This window comes from Triturus cristatus, chromosome 5_1 (assembly GCF_964204655.1).
Source record: "Triturus cristatus chromosome 5_1, aTriCri1.1, whole genome shotgun sequence".
Taxonomy (NCBI): domain Eukaryota; kingdom Metazoa; phylum Chordata; class Amphibia; order Caudata; family Salamandridae; genus Triturus; species Triturus cristatus.
Window position 1 is genome coordinate 96422673 of NC_140587.1, and position 17606 is coordinate 96440278.

The following is a 17606-nucleotide window of genomic DNA, read 5'->3' on the forward strand; positions in this document are numbered from 1 at the left end:
CCGCCAGTGGCTCCAGTACCAGACCGAACAACAACGGGGACAGGGGGCACCCCGGTCTGGTGCCACGCCCCAAGGGGAACGCCTCCGACAGTCGCCCGTTGAACACCACCTGTGCCAATGGTTTCGTGTATAGTAACCGGGTCCAGGCACAAAAATTGGGCCTGAAGCAGAGGTGTTGCAGAACTGCAAAAAGAAAGGGCCATTCAACCCGGTCGAAGGCCATACTTGCATCCAGAGAAAGGATGACCGCCTCCTCCTGTATGGTAGGTAACCTAGCCAGCACCCCCTGAAGTCTTCTCAGATTGCTGTGTTTCTGCCTGGCATGAAGCCAGATTGGTCGGGGTGTATTAAGGTCGCGAGATGAGGTTGTAGCCTGATGGCTACCACTTTGGCAAGTATTTTCGCCTCTGCGTTGAGGAGTGAGATTGGGCGGTAAGAGGACCAGCCCTGCGGAGGTTTGCCTGGTTTCGGGATTGCAATAAGAGTGGCCAACCGTTGGTCCCTAGGGAGTATCCCTTCCTCTAGACTAGTCTTGAACATGTTCAATAAGTCATGCGCCAGCATGTCGGACTCTTACTTATAGAGTTCTATTGGGATTCCGTTGGGACCCAAGGCTTTCCCGGACTGCAGCCCTTTAATGGCAGCAGTGATTTCCTCCAACGTAAGGCCTACTTCCAACGCCTGGGTATCTTGCGGTGCCAGTTTTGGCATAGGTATGTCTATGATGTATGCTAGGCTTTCCTCTTCTGAGGTCATTGCTATGGGGGAGTATACTGCTCCAAAGTGTTGTGCGAATGCGGTGACTATGTCATTAGGGTACCTCAGCAATTCTCCTGAGCGAAGACGAATCTGTGCCTCACAGCGACTGGCCCATTCTTTTTTTTCCAACCAGGCTAGCAGCCTACCCGCTTTGTCCCCAACTTCGTATATGGGGAGTGCCAACAAAAATTGACCTAGGGCAGGGAAGCCGAGGCCGTGAAGTGCCGGGGGAATGTGAACTGTCACTAGGTTGTACAGTCGCCCTTCCCACTGACAGGATAGTGCAGCAAAACGCCCTTTATCGTCCGTCCAAGTCCCGGTTACTATTAGGGGGCAGCTTTTCCTCAAGAAAATCCCAACTCCTCTTGAGCCCGATGTGAACTCAGCATGGACCGCCATACGAAATCCCCATCTGTCCAACGCCTTGGTCGCCGTGCCGACCAGATGTCATTCCTGTATTAGGACTACTGATGGGGCATGTCTTTTTAAGATATTGTAGCACTAATCCCCTCTTTATTTTGTTACCCTGGCCATTCACATTCCAGGATATAACCGTTAGAGGGGCCCCCAGTGTGTGCGGGTCTTGGGGCTGTGACTGGGAGGGGCTGTGTATTCCGGATCCTAGAGTCTGTGAGCGGTCAATCAACATAGGAATCTTTGTTTCTTTGTGGGTTCAAGAGGCCCCTTTCCAGTGGCAAAGTGCTTCGGCTGTGAATATTCTTTTGAAACTACCTTTGAAATAATAAACAACAACTTAAACAACACCCCTCCTTCCTCCCCCCCCCCTCCCTGCTCCCCTGCAGGAAAATAGCCCTATCCAAAATTATAACCTTACTTACACTGCTCCATGATTTTGTAAATATTCCTCTCAACCACCCCCACAGTGTTTTTACCAGGATCTCCACACACTCTGCTGGGAGAACTTATCTGGGAACAAAAGCACTAATGAATTGAACTGAAGAAGCTGCTGCTACCAGTAGGGAGAGTTGGACCCAGAGCCCCGTCGTTCGAGGCTTACTGAAGGGCGGCGCAGTTGCTCTGTGACTGGTGGACAGACACATGGGATCCGGTCCCCTCAAGCCATCCACGCTCCCAGACTACCCATTCCCCAAAAGCACGCCTCAGTCTGCATGCGAGTTGCAAGTCATGGTTGTCTGCAAGTGTTTTGCCCAGAGTCTCTTATCTCACACGTCCTGTCCAGGTGTATGCCACACCACCCACCCCTCCCTGAACACGGTCTGTAACTTCTTTGTAGAAGGCCAACTCCTAACAATTGACAAACTTATCTCTGAACATGCTATCCCTCAACATTTTCTCATATTCAGGCAGAAATGAAACACAGGCCATGTCCTCTGGTCCACATGTGACTAGAAACCTAAAACTTATCCAGTTACACAGATTCTACTACACATGAAGGTATGGAGCCACCTATTAACATTGATCTATTGGGCCATATGGGAGCACACTGGGTTTCCACTGGTTCCCCTGCGGTGTAAATGGAAGAATGATATAGAACGGGCTCTGCATGGCACTGAGTGGGATCAGGTACTGGATTTTCTCCAGTGAGTGTCTAGAAATGCCTTTGTTCAAAATGTTCAGAAATATCCTGTTCTCGATCCTCCACTGGTCTTACCTGCACACCTTTGCTGCCCTTGCAGTTTGGCATCCGCTGATTTGCAGCATATGTTGTGGTCCTGCCCTCTCCTCCTATTGGCGCTCCGTCCATGATGTGTTTCTAGAGGTCACAGAGCTCACTGACCTTGAAATATGCATGCCTTGGCAATTTTTAAGCGTGGGAAGCAGCATAGGGTGAGAACACTCTTCACCAGTATTACTCTCCTGCTAGCTAAGAAGGCCCTCATTTTACAGCGGAGGGCGGAACAGGCCCCTCCGGTGGCTGCCCAGCACAGGGCGCTGCGTAAATTGGGGATGGTCGAAGAAGAGGTTCTGTGGTATGGAAAAGTTTGAAACCTTCATAAGCAACCAATTTAATCGGCTTGGGGCGCCCTCCTCGAGTACTTCCAACAACTTACTTGAAACAACCTTTTAACCCCATGAACCCGATGGGGTCTACAGCAGTGCATATACCTTCTCCCTCACTTACTCCTCAGGTGGCACAGGTTTAATACCCATTAATTCCTTTAGGGATTTCTGCCTGTGCTCTGTAGCGCCCTCAGTCTCCCCTGATCTGTTGCCGCTCAGCCTTCTGGCCCACGGCCTCTACCTGCTAGCCCAAACCTCAGTTCAGCTCGCACTGCCGACCGCACAACAGAAAGAGCCTTGCCCTAGTCTTACACAAGTGCCCTTGGCAGGTCTTGCCTTACCTTTGGGTCTGAATCGTCATTTACCTCCCCTAATTCAGGGGTAGCATCCCAGTTAGTCTAGTAGACACAAAGGCACATAGCTGCATAATGCCCCTTTAGCTCCTGCTCATCACCAATGTCTCGGTGGCTGTCTCACCTAACTCATTACCTAGATTGCATGCTACTGCTTTGCAATTCATTGAGATTTGGTTGTAAATTGTGTCTGAATCTCGTGAAGGTCTCCTGATGCTGTCTTTGCTGGCACAAAATACCCCCCAAAAAACAGGTTAAAAACAGAAAAATAAGGGTCATACCTTTCTGGAAAAGCACCAGCTCTGTATGTAGTGAAGTGTGGTGTTGCAGGATCGGCTGGATGTACAGAATCCAAATTCACCCATGGGTAAAATATTTTAAAGTGGTATGCTGTGTTTCCTTAGACTACAATAATGACTGTTCTCCAACCTCCATACTACAATTAATAGGGAGCTCGTAAGGAGAGGGAGGGTAACCGATATTAGAAAGGATTTTTCTACATTAGTAATAAACCTTAGGGTCCTGTGTATTTCCACCTGGGGTATTCAAAACTCAAGCCCACCACATACTTTAGGATAATGGATGTGATGCAATAAACAGTCTTGTGAAACTAGAGAATTATTTTATTAGTGAGTTCCAGAACTGTACTCTCCATGGATGTACACACACAAGAAATCCACACTGTATATTTGAAAGGCTTTAATGAAAATTCATGCCCTACCCTAGTGCAGATTATATGAATACATTTTATAACCAGAGTAAACAGACCAGTCATGATGAAATAGGCAATAAAACATTGTTAAAAACAATGGCAACATGTTAATGGTTTTCGATTTTAATAAATCGATTCGGGAATCCATCCCTTTCTAGGCCCTAGAGGAGCTGAATCAGTTCATCACAAAGAGCCCCAATGAGTTTCTCTGATGGCATCAGACACACATTCTTACAAGATGTTTTCCAGTCTAGTTTTCTCCTGTGCTTGGCTTCCTATACAAGGTCAATTTGTAGCTCTGTTTTGGCATTCTAAACTGCACGAGAACAGATAAGACTAGAGCGGCTAGTCTAGGTCCTTCAGTACTGAGTTGTCTGCATATCATGAGCCCTTCTCACCCCAGAAATCTGAAGATGTCACATTGTGAGATGGATATGCGTTCATTGTAATAAACATTTCACATTACAGTCAGACCTTGTGATCTGTGAGTTAAAATGCACAAATCGCCATGAATTCTGTTGCACCCTAATTTAAACTTACTATCTGCTTAAATCAAAAGACTCATATGAACTATTTGTTGAGCTATCAAAACAATACGACCTATTTGTTTATGATAAAGAAAAAAAATATTTACAATGAATGGGGAGTAGACAGGAAAAAATGAAAGCATGTGACAGGAGGAGATTGTCTGGGTCAATGATAAGCACCTGCACTTTGTTGAGTCTTTGACCATAGGAACGTAAGACAACCGCTCGTGCAACCCAATATAGACCACCCCCTTCTGATGGACACACATATTGTATGTCGCGAAGTGTGCAGCACAACCTGGTCTTGAATTGGTTAGTGAATACTGAAAAATGTTTGAGCTAACAGATTGCTGTGAACCACTTCTGCCAAGCTGCATTTGTAATAACTTGTGTAGGCTTGCCGTCCTTCTGTTTGAATGTCCGTCAAGCTACTACCCACTAAAAGAGTTGGTGGAGGTTGTCTGAGCCAACAGAATGAGCTTTAAGTATTTGACCTGAGAAAATAGTAAGCAGCAAATCGCGCAATCCTGTCTTCTGATAAGTAACAAAAGTATTAAACATTTATATGTTGGAAGATGTCCACAACTAGCTACGCTTGAATTTATCACCAAGTACAGCTTAAATGAGTTTACAGACTGCCTAGAATTACTTCTACCATGATGTATTTGGGTAGAGTGGCGCAGGCATGCAAAGTGTGGACTCTATTAGTATAGATTTGTACACTGGGAGAGGTGAAGACTGAAGTTTGGCGTGTGGAAATGATTGCTGTTGTGGGTGGGTGTGAAGATGGTATGGTGAAAGCTAAGTTATTGGTGGGGAAGCTATGGTAGCAGGGCAGAGGTGAGTAGGGGAGCTTAGTCAAATGTGTGAAGTGATCAGAGGAGTTGGGTGGACTGCGCCTCAAATAGTTTGATGTTGTGGGTGAGACACAAGTGCGCTTTATTTGCAATAAGAATGATAAGATAGGTACTTTTACCTCCAGGTTGGGGCCTTGCATCTTGAGATGATCTGCTGGAAGTACGTGTCCCCCTCAAGCAACATTAAGAGAATTACTTTTCCCTTTTTGTTGTATTGAAGGGAAAAGTAAGGGTTTTCTAAAGAGCTGCATGGCTGAAGCTGTGCCTAAAATGAGAAATCAGTATGTGTAGGTGATTGCACGGGTGGTCCATTTACAGTAGACTAAACAGAGGTCCTATCAGTTCCCTCTACTTATTTTTCTGTGAGGCAACAGTATGTGGTTTTTGTACTGTGTTCCTAAAGAGTGAGTTTCCCAAATTAAATTGACTCACCAAAGCAAATTAATTTTACAAATAAGATCTTTTGAGATGGCTATCTGGAAAATAAAATTTTAAAATGGGCACAAGTAGGCTCCATGCAGAAAGTACGCTGCATACCTCTTTCCTATAAACCCTCTCACTTTAAAGTCTGCTGGATGCACAATAAGCAGGATCCCACAAAAACACAGCTCGACATTTGACTTCTGTCTTTTAATGCCTAGAAAACGTGAGGAAAAAAGAACAAAAGATTTAAAGACTTCTTGACAGAAAATTAGTTTGGGAGGATACTGTGAACACAGCGTTCTCATCAGAACTGAACCTGGACAGTCTAAAGCAAATAATACCATCAATGGGAAGCAGGACAACATGAGTCACAAAGCCAATGGCAAGCGACGGACAGAATACATTCCCAGGTCAACTTCTGAAACTCCCCAAGATGTCTTTATTCTTCCACACAGCTGCGTTGTATTGGAAGGCTACAAACTAAAGACAGAAGCAAGTTTGTCCTGTGGGTCTTCCAAAATGGGTCCAGTTTTAAAATTTAAGCCCTCGATTTAAGCAAATTGACCCCCCACTGAAAGCTGAGATTTAATATTGCATTGTCAAGTTCAGCCCTGATCCTAAATATCGAGTCTATAGGCCACAGTTCATATTTCTGTATTGACTAACCATATAAATGTAATATTTATAACGCCGTTTAAAATAGCAATAAATATGGATGACAAAAAAGGGATATTAAGGAATTTCACATAATGCATTGTTTGTTTTAAGAGGAAGAGTTTAACAATACATAAAGCACAATGCTGAATATAAGACTTGTTCCCGTTGGGAACATATTGGTCTCAACGAACCCCTCCACCCTTCTAGACTGGTAATCAGGAACAATATGTAGTATTGGTCTCTGAGGCCAGTTTTCCTGCATAACTTTCCCCTAACCACATTCTTCTGCCCACATAAGTTAAAGCACGTCATGCTTAAAGGGAACTGAGATGGCAAAACAGCGGCTAAAGCAACTTAACCTTCAGTACAAATGTTTTGGGGATTCTTTTGATGATAAACTAATATTTCATGTTTGTTTTTAATTTTTATGTCATCTGCTACAATTTAATGTAAAAGTACACCTTACAATTTTCCATATCAATGGATAAGACCAATGTTTCGTTTCAAAGTAATAGTAAATTAGCAACAACTCTTTTAATGCACTAATTGGTACAGTCCCCTGAAATATTAACACCAAACATTTGTAATGCAGCGTATGGAAGAGGACCAAGTGAATGGATTTAATTTCATTTTCAATTTGCTGATTAAACAGTCTTACTTGTTTACACAGGCAGGACTCCTACTTACAGTAAATTAGAAGTGCTTTGACTGCATTTGTTTACATTAGAGGAAGGAGCTGCACCCTAAAAGAAGGTGCTGCACCCTAAAAGAAGGTGCTGCACGTTAACCAGTGCCTTTAGCACCGTCTTTCTCTTCATGTGTGCTAACTCATCCTGGAGTGCTGGCTTCATAAACACCTAAGCATGGCACTTACTCTGAGCCCTTAGTTGCCCCCCCCTCACTTTGCCCTGTGTGTTAGGGGGTGCCCTCTTATGTGCAATGTCATCCTCTCTTTGCGCGTTATGATGAGTGTGCTAGAGCACAGCTTAGAGGGAACACAGGTCACAATAAAGGCAGGTGGCATCCATTTTTTTCTGGGCATTTGTATCCAAAGCACATTATTTAAAACATTTGTATGTGTAATTGTAATCACGCAATCAGAATAGGTACTTATTTTCCTGACCGTAAATTGTTAAAAGCCAAGTGGAACGATCTGGAATTTGGCCTATACAGCAAACTAGATATCGGCAGACATTTCATACATTTTCTGACCAGTAGATGGTAAAGGAGGACAGCCTCTGATTACCAAACAGTAAGGCCATAACCTCTCTGTAATCAAGTCCCCAACACACCTGAAATCCCACAGTACCCCCTGATTTGGTGAGATTTATACTTTTTTTCTCTCTGTTATAATTTCTCTCTATTGGCACAAATTAAACTGCAAACGGACATGAAACCCACACTGACAATACAATCCACAGCAAGCGGTGTGGTTCAGCAGAGAACGCAATTAATAAAGAAAACCAGATTGAGAACCAACTTCATGTTCTATTTGCACCTTAACTCCAGTAGATGGTCGATTGGGATGGACTCAGCAACCAAAGTAAGTTCTACAGAGGGCTAGACTCTGGCTTCTGCTCCCATTGATATTTGCAGTCCGATTTCTAGTTGTGATTAATATCCCACCCATCCAAACCTTCTTTCAGAACCTACAGATTAGATTAACTTTACTTACTAACACTAATAAGCTTTCTGTGCGTGTTTGATAAATTTAAAGTCCTAACCCCACCAAAACTTAGGTAATTCAGCACTTCATATTGTTAGCAAGCTGCAAGTTGGCTCTATAAAGCCCAAAATAAGTTGGATCTCAGGTGTGTGAAGTTGTCAATCGTTCATAAGTATGTGCCATGAAACCACTTCATTAGTCCAGCCTGTGGTCATAGATTGGTCACATTGTAGGACTCTTAAGTATTAATAGTGTTGAGTTCTAGAGAGCACAGGTGTATATCCGACTCCATTCTCAAAAAGCTCTACCGAATACACAGCTATGTTGGAGACTCCAGCCTGGGTGGTTAGTCTCATAGTGACACACAACTTGAACCTCATGATCCTAAAAGGGCTACTCTCCCAGTGATACCAACCCTAGTAAGGTGTGCATGATGTAGTTCTGCAATCTGTGATGTACGTGGTGCACGAGGGGTGACAACCACCTTAGGCGAAGCAAGACTTGTGTATGTTGATCTTTTGTCCTCCAAATTGGTCAGAATATTGGAAACTGCATTTTATGGGTATGTACCAAGCACAACAAACAAAGCAATACTAGTCCCCTTAAACCAGATAATCCCCTTAATTTAGCTTCATATCACCTATTTCAGATTTTAAATACTGATACCGTATCCTTGGTAAAATCTTAGCACACAGACTACTACCCTTTTTGAACACTTTAATACATGCAGACCAAAATGGCTTCATCCCTTTAAACACATTTCTGAATATTGGAGGCCCCTATTTAATTCTAGAAAAGGCTCCTGGTCTTTGGCCATGCATGACCTGTGTGGCTTTGGACTTGAAGACAGCTTTTGATGTGTAACTGGCGTGATATGTCCAAAGTACTGGTAAATTGAGTGATAGGCAAATGTTCCACTGGATCAAGATCCTCCATGCCAGGCCAACGGCCAGTGTTAAATCTGGACGATTCAAATCAGCATTGTATTAAGTGGGGAGAAGATGTTGTCGATGTGCCAGAACGAGTAAGACAAATCACTTGTTCTCTGGAACAAATTCCAAATTTATTTTGTAGTGCTTCGAGATAAAGGAAAACCATTTTACAGCCAACACGTGTTTCGCCCCTTCACTGGCCATCTGGCCTGGGGCTTCCTCAGGGCGTTAAGTATCAGATAAGGCGTTAGGAATACAATAAGATCCTTTCCCTGTGTAGCGTTATTCTTAAGATCCGAATAATAAGCGTCTTCTGTCTGTAACGATAAGTCAGCATGGTTGGGTGCCCCTCTTGATCCTTTCCCTAGCCACTGAACCACTAGCTTTTTGGGGGGATGAATGGGCAACTCAACTGGGAGATGCTAATCATGCGACCTCATTATATGGAGATGCTCTGCTACTTTAGGGATGTTGAGTGTGATCTCTCAAATACTTCGAATAGTCTCAGCTCCTTTAAAGAACTATCAAGTCTGTGCATTAATTGGAGTAAATTCTGCATATTCCCAACATCCCTACACTACCAAAGTGTAGAGTTATTTTAGGGGTACAGGAGATGCAATAGATAGGAGTTCTTGCCTGATAATTGGGTGTCATAATATATCAGCTGAAGGGTGCTTTTTCAGAGGAGAATTTAGGATCTGTGGTTCACATACCAAGATCTCGGGTTGCATCTTGTGCATACTCCGTTTTTACACTATGGGCCATATCATTCGATCTATTCAAAATGATTGTTGCCATGTCTTCTGTACAGTTTATTCCCTCCTTGTTCCGCAAACAAAATCTTTGTGAACTTAACTTTATGCGAAGTGGTCTGATATGGAACTTAACAGAAGACGGGTGGAATTAGCAAAATTAAAACTGCCAAAAGATAAGGGCGAAGCAAAGCCAAAGGGGATGATGGACGGAGTGTTTAACATTGCAAGCACTCACCCCCAGTCAACTGATCTGGGTTTAGTCCATCATTATTCTTTAGCTCACTCTGCCACCCCAGTTCAGACATAGCCATATGCAAATCAGTCTGACCCTGTGCCTCATGGGAACAGTCCAGCCCGAACTGCCAAGCCATGTCTTCCCTGGACCGGAAACAAGCATCCTGGGACCGGTTTCTGGCTAATCAGCCGTCATCAGCCAGGCTAGCTTGAATCCAGTGGCAAAGTGACCAAAAGAACCCATGTCTGAGCATACCCTGCCAACTTAGGGCGAACAAAGCAAAACCAAAGGGGATGTTGGACGGAGTGTTGAACATTGCAAGCACTCACCCCCAGTCAACTGATCTGGGTTTAATCCATCATCATACTTTAGCTCACTCCGCCACCCCAGTTCAGACATAGCCATATGAAAATCAATCTGACCCTGTGCCTCATGGGAACCGTCCAGCCCGAACTGCCAAGCCATGTCTTCCTGGACAGGAAACAGCAAAGATAAGGGCGGGAAGGGCCCTGTTTTTGAAGATGTTTATCTGGAAGCCCAGCTCCAATGGGTGACTTACTGGTTAGCAGATAGTCACTGAGATGAATATGGTTATGCTCCTGCACAAAAACAGTATAGTCCCTTTCAGCTAATTTTATAGTGCCTTAACTGCCAAAGGCCTTCCTGTCCTAGCGTGCACCACGCTGTGTGGTTTGAAGCAAAGTCTGATCAAAACCTGTGCAGATAAGCTATATGCACCTGTGAGTCCTCTTTAGCAGTTCCACACATAAGCTGGCATCTTTCCTGCAAAGGACTTGATGCAATGGGAGATGGCAGGCTTCACATAAATAGTTGACGTTTCCATCTATTAGAAGAGCTATGTTGGCTGTCCTGTTTCTAATTCCTACTGTATGGGAGAGAAACGAATGCAATTAAATGGCAATGGGACACAATGCTGAAGCATGCTTGATTACAAACAGAAGAACAATGAGGGATGCCAGATCTCTGGTCATCTGGTTCTGTAAAGCAGTACTGAAACATTCAGGCATACCTCTCGTCCAACTTTGGGGCACATGGGAAACAGACCAAGTGTGCCTTCAGTGACATGGAATGGCAAAATATACCCTTGCCTGCCCGTGTAAAATCTCCCAGATTTCACAATTCATTTATACAATTTAACATGTTAAAAGATTGCCTACCTCACCCAGCAGAAAATGAACAAGATAACTCCGACCCTCGCTTAAGCCCACGCTGCTATGGGATGCAAACTGGCTTCAGACTCATGCTATAGGACTGCCCTTATACAAACAGAGCGGTACAAAAGGGGTTGGTGATGGACGGAGCATCAGAACCAATCAAACACTCACACCCAGTCAACAGATCCGGGTTTGATCCATCACCGTTCTTTAGCCCACTCTGCCACCCCAGTTCAGACATGGCCATATGCAAATCAGTCTGACCCTGTGCCTCATGGGAACAGTCCAGCCCGAACTGCCAAGCCATGCCTTCCCTGGACCAGAAACAAGCTTCCTAGGACCGGTTTCTGACATTTCAGCCGTCTTCAGCCAGGCTTGCTTGAATCCAGTGGCAAAGTGAGCAAGGGACTCACGTCTGAGCATACCCTGCCAACTTATGGCGAACAAAGCGGTACAAAAGGGGGTGGTGATGGACGGAGCGTCGGAACCAATCAAACACTCACACCCAGTCAACAGATCCGGGTTTGATCCATCACCGTTCTTTAGCTCACTCTGCCACCCCAGTTCAGACATGGCCATATGCAAATCAGTCTGACCCTGTGCCTCATGGGAACAGTCCAGCCCGAACTGCCAACTATACAAACAGAGGCTTGTATTCTGGGGTTATTCCAGAGACCTAAAAAGGGGAAAGTGGATTTTAGATTATTGATTTGGCTTTCATAATAGGTAAGAGAGCTATTACCCTTCTTTGAAAGAACCCCAGACACCATTTCAGATGCCTTGCACCGTACAGAGGGTAAAGACTGGTATTGAGGAAGTGGCTGATGGCACCACAATAGAATGACATGTTAAAATTATTTTTCCAAACACAAATGTCATAAATTAAAGCCTAATCTGCTTGTAAATGTAAACTATGTATGTATCTGAAACTATGTTTGTATATGTAAACTACATATGCTTGGAGGTTGGGATACAAAGCAGAATAAATATTAATTGGGTGAATAAGTAAAGTGAGCATGCATATGTCCGTCCCCTGAGAACTGATCGAATAGGTTATTAAATGTTTTCTCATGCTAATTCTGATTTGATTAATATGGGCCCACGAACAGGGAGTGAGGGGTGTACATGTTTTAAAGCTATATATAGTTTGTGGTTTGATTTAAAGAAAATCAGATATAGCCTATGGAATAATGCTCAAATCATTTTTAAATGCAATTGCAATTTAAGCACCTTGCTTGCAAGAAAATGAGACCTAAATACAGTGCTGCATTTTAATGTATCTACAATGACAGTGTTTCACAATGAATGAAATATTTTAAAAATAAAAGGTGACGCACTCCATGAGGACTCGCAGTCCCATCATTCATATAAAGGGTACTCTCAACCCTTCACTACCTTGTCCTTACTTGACCCAGCACAACCATTGTCTTTCATTCATATACATAAAAATGGCAGCAAACCACTTGGAAAAAATAAGCTGAAACAATGACCTTGCATTTTCTAGAAAAGCCAACTTTGCATGTTTTATATATGACTTAGTCAGGGCCATTGGAATTATACGGAAAAGGATAACCAAATCATTGAGCGGGGTTTATTAAATTATGTGACTAGAAAATGCAAATTATGTGGCTTAATGCAGCACATTTAGTGATTGTATCAGTTTGTTAGTTTGTCACTTTTACACGCAACACTGTCTGGACAAACGTTTCACCTTATTAGTGCTAGTTTAACGCCCTAATACAACAATAAGTATCCGAAATGTAAACAGTCAGTCTTTGTGATGTGCCTTCTGCTGCACTGCAGCAAGTGTTGCCGCATTTTGTTTTGTAACTTGATCTGTTTGAGGTAGAAACAAAATGTCTTTTTGTGTCAAAATCTGCAAAGGGTACTCGTAAACTATTGTAACGAAATTTAAGACATGAATATTTTTGGTACATAAGTGAACACCAGGCCCCTTTTTAACTACCAATTTACAATTGAAGTTCTTCTCTTTTATAGCCTGAATGGTTGCTGATTAACAGACTTGCTGAAGGATATGATGCGCTAACACTGCAGCAGCACACCATCCGCAGCAACTGTGGTAAAAAAAGAATGGTACCACAGTAAGGAGTGTGAGGAAACACTTGAAGATCACATCTGTATACAGATCAGTTCTTTTGTGGGGAAATCGCATGCTAGTGCGCAGAGTGCCAGTTAACCTTTACCCCACGCTTCAATAAGTTCACACATTAGAGATTTATCTCTTAACACTTGTACCAGAGTGAGGGAAAACAATCACTGTTGATGGCTTTGCTATATCAAAACCTCTATACTGGGGAGAAAATGCATATGGACTGCATGGAGAGTTTCACTAAAAGCTCAAATATTTTCCTGCACCAAAGGGTTCAGGCCCCAAAGAGGATGTACCAGAGTATAGAATGTGAAAAAAAATTCACTTCCAAGTCATCTTTATTGAATCATCAAAAAATCCATACATGTGAGAAACCGCACCATTGTACGGAATGTGGGAATAGCTTCACTCAAAAGTCTGATCTGGGGAAGCATCAAAGAATCCACACTGGGGAAAAACCATACCAGTGTACTGACTGTGGGAAAAGCTTCACTAACAAGTCCTCTTTATTAAATCATCAAAGAATCCATACAGGGGAGAAACCGCACCAATGTACGGAATGTGGGAAAAGCTTCACTGAAAAGTCTGATCTGGTAAAGCATCAAAGAATCCATACTGGGGAAAAACCGTACCAGTGTACGGACTGTGGGAAAAGCTTCGCTCAAAAGTCAGATCTAGGAAAGCATCAAAGAATCCACACTGGGGAAAAACCATACCAGTGTATGGATTGTGGGAAAAGCTTCACTAATCAGTCATCTTTATTAAATCATCAAAGAATCCATACTGGGGAGAAACCCTACCAGTGTATGGAATGTGGGAAAAGCTTCACTGTAAAGTCAGATCTGGTGAAGCATCAAAGAATCCACACTGGTGAGAAACCATACCAGTGTACGGACTGTGGGAAAAGCTTCACTAACAAGTCATCTTTAGTAAATCATCAAAGAATCCATACAGGAGAGAAACCTCACCAATGTACAGACTGTGAAAAAAGCTTCACTCAAAAGTCAAATCTGGTGCAGCATCAAAGAATCCATACTGGGGAAAAACCGTACCGGTGTATGGACTGTGGAAAAAGCTTCACTCAAAAGTCCGATCTGGGGAAGCATCAAAGAATCCACACTGGTGAGAAACCATACCAGTGTACGGACTGTGGGAAAAGCTTTACTAACAAGTCATCTTTAGTAAATCATCAAAGAGTTCATACAGGCGAGAAACCACACCAATGTGCAGACTGTGGGAAAAGCTTTACTAACCAGTCATCTTTAGTAAATCATCAAAGAGTCCATACAGGAGAGAAACCACACCAATGTGCAGACTGTGGGAAAAGCTTCACTCAAAAGTCAGATCTGAGGAAGCATCAGAAAATCCATACTGAGGAAAAACCGTACCAGTGCACAGACTGTGGGAAAAGCTACACTGAAAAGTCAGATTTGGTGAAGCATCAAATAGTCCATACTGGAGAAAAACCATACCACTGCACAGAGTGCCAGAAAAGCTTCACTTATCGAAAAACCTTTTTATATCATCAAAGGATCCATAATGGGGAGAAACCATACCAATGTAAAATATGTGACAAGAGCTTCAGTAGGAGTGCAAATCTTTACACACATCGTAGAATCCATACTGGAGAAAAACCATACAAATGTACAGAGTGTGACAAAAGCTTCAGTCAAAGGGGTAATCTATACTCTCATCAGAGGATTCATACTGGGGAAAAACCATTTCAGTGTCCAGAGTGCCAGAAAAGCTGTTCTTTTCTGTCATCTCTAGTACTGCATCTCAGAGTCCATACTGGGGAGAAACCGTACCAATGTACTGAGTGTGACAGATGCTTCATTGATAAATCGGGTTTATTACGTCATGGGAAAATTCATGCTCCGGTGAAATCATTCAAGTGTACTGAGTGTGACAAAAGCTTCAGTCTACTATCTCATCTCCAACCACTACAGAACATTCATACCAGGGAGAAACCGTATCAATGTACAGAGTGCCAGAAAAGCTTCAGTCGAAACAATGAACTCAGCACATGTGAGATGATACATATTAAGGAGAAGCCTTATCAGTGTTCAGAGTGTGAGAGAACTTTTGCTCAAAGGTATCATCTGGTACGCCATCAGAGAATTCACACTGGGGAGAAACCATACCAGTGTACTGAGTGCACAAAAAGCTTTAGTCGGTGCTCAAGTCTTTATAGGCATCAGAGAATCCATACTGGGGAGAAACCATACCAGTGTAGTGTGTGTGAGAAAAGATTCAGTCAATCCTCACTTCTTTACAGGCATCAGATGATCCATACTGGATACAAACCACACTAGTGTACAAATTGGAAGAAAAGCTTCACTAGGACAGGTTTATTAAGACATTGCTGTATCCATACTTCACCTTGTTTCATATTTTAGAAGGGCTTATGCAGTTGCCAGCCCTGAGATATGGTCCAAGGATGTAGTTGGGGCACAATTCATGGTTTAAAAAGACCAGCTGCAACTTGCAATTAGCCTCACAGTTTAGTAATGCAGAATATGAACACAGCATGGAACTACTCAAGAAACCGCCTTATGCTCATAAGGAGATTTCTCTATCAACATACAAGACATGTATTCCTGTGAGGAAGGTGTTAGTTGATATATTTACAAAGACTACCTACACATAGAACTATATCTCCTTAATGGTGACTGGGCAGGAGGAGTCTTAGATTCTGGGAACTCCTCAAGCCAGACTGGCATAACCGTTCACTTCCAACTTAGTTTTATGACCATATTTAAAAAAAAAAAGTTTTATTTATTAAACTTTAGTTACAACACAATCCACTATTGCGGTGGATCAAGTCTTAATGGCAATGTGGTACAGAAGTAATGTGAATTGGAGGACTACATCTGTCAAAAGGATACATTTCTTTCAATAAATTCCAACCCAACAACGTGGTGCCACCCCGAAAATCATCTCTATGCCATCAATACTGGTGATTTATGCAGTTGAGTAACTCAACATTATGTTCATGGCAAGATGTTTTCAATTTTGAGCCCTCTGTTCATTTCTGAATGCCCTGCTGGGGTGGGCAAGGGGGCGTGCACAACCCACCACATACCTCATTCCATTTGCCCCAGAACTTATCCCACTTCCCTGGGCAGCCTCTATTGGAGTAGACTGCCTTTTCTGCTTTCATACATGTGTCCATAACCGCTTCCCAGTCCCTGATACGCAGAGGTAACACCGCCCCCCAACCACGAGCTATATTTCATTTGGCAACAATTAATCCCAAGTTTCCATAAAGTTACAAAGCAGACCTTGATATCTAAAGAACATATTATAATCTGGGTAAGGACAAGTTGAACCAATCCTTTATACCAGTGATTCTTAACCTGTGGTTCGGGGTCTCCTGTGGTTCTGTGAAGCTTAATCAAGTTGTCCACAACTGTTTGGAAAATAAAATATTAACAGATTAATCTAGTGTATATCAATAAAGAAGCAAAATGCAAATTTCAAATTTTTGAAAAGTTTTTGAAAATGTGAAGAAATGTGAAATTGGAGCGAACCAATTAAGGTGGCATCAAACAGATTATAGGATGGATGATGGGTGGCCCCAGTTGAACTTAAAAAAAAAAAGAAAAAGCAATCCAACTTTCCCACCTAAATTAATATTTTGATTTCTTTTTTATGTATGTTTGTGAATGAAATAAATTATTTTATAATTTGTGTATTTGTTTGATGCATGCTTGTTTCTGTAATTTATTGTATTGTTTTTGGGGTTCAACCGGGGTCCCTGAATTCCAATAATGACTCAGTGGGGGTCCCTGTATTAAAGCAATGATTGAGTGGGGTGTCCCCAGATTCCAGTAAAGATTAAGTGGGGTTCACAGAGGTCTAAAAGTTAAGAACTACTGCTCTATACAGATAATTTAAGCAAAACATAAGTTACTCCATTGCTATTTATCTTCTCTTAGTCTTTTCTGGGCGATCACCCAGTATAGCTTACAAATGCTCACTGTTGGATCTGACTTGCTGGAGCCTGACTCTAAACAATTCCAGATTAGTCTTCCTTAACTTCTGTGTGTTAGATCCGAGTTAAGTTCAGCAAGTTGTTGACTAGAGTTATTTAAGTGCCAAACTAAAAGGATGCTCTCAGTCTTGGGCAACCAACTGGGGAAAAGCATGATCCAGTTCTGCACGGCCAGCCTGTAATGTGACTATCAAGTAGTTCTGACCATCCTCTGTATATTAAAGTTCTCTGTAAGTAATAATTTTCAACATTCAACCTTTGTCATTTCTGCTCATTCCAATCCTATGTCTTAAGATGCTTTAACTCAGTACTTCCCAGACCTTTTAATACAGCGCCCAATTTTTAGAGCAACAAAGTTTCACATCACGCCTAGCTTTGGTGGACATGAGGCAGGCAGTTTTTAATATAACCAAATCTTCATGTGTTAGTCCAGTATCATTTACATACTGCACACTTTTCATTGAA

The 17606-nt window shown here is 42.7% G+C and overlaps 1 protein-coding gene across 3 annotated transcripts in view; it reads left to right on the forward strand.

Moving 5' to 3' along the window:
• Positions 1-16837, forward strand: part of LOC146830305 (zinc finger BED domain-containing protein 5-like) — a 39222-nt gene extending 22385 nt beyond the window's left edge. For all 3 annotated transcript variants that reach the window (XM_085604487.1, XM_085604490.1, XM_085604489.1), the window contains one exon: positions 13033-16837. In XM_085604487.1, the coding sequence (XP_085460613.1) occupies positions 13318-15459 (2142 nt within the window). In that variant the 5' untranslated portion in view covers positions 13033-13317 and the 3' untranslated portion in view covers positions 15460-16837. The remainder of the gene's footprint in view (positions 1-13032) is intronic.
• The last annotated feature ends 769 nt before the right edge of the window (positions 16838-17606 follow it).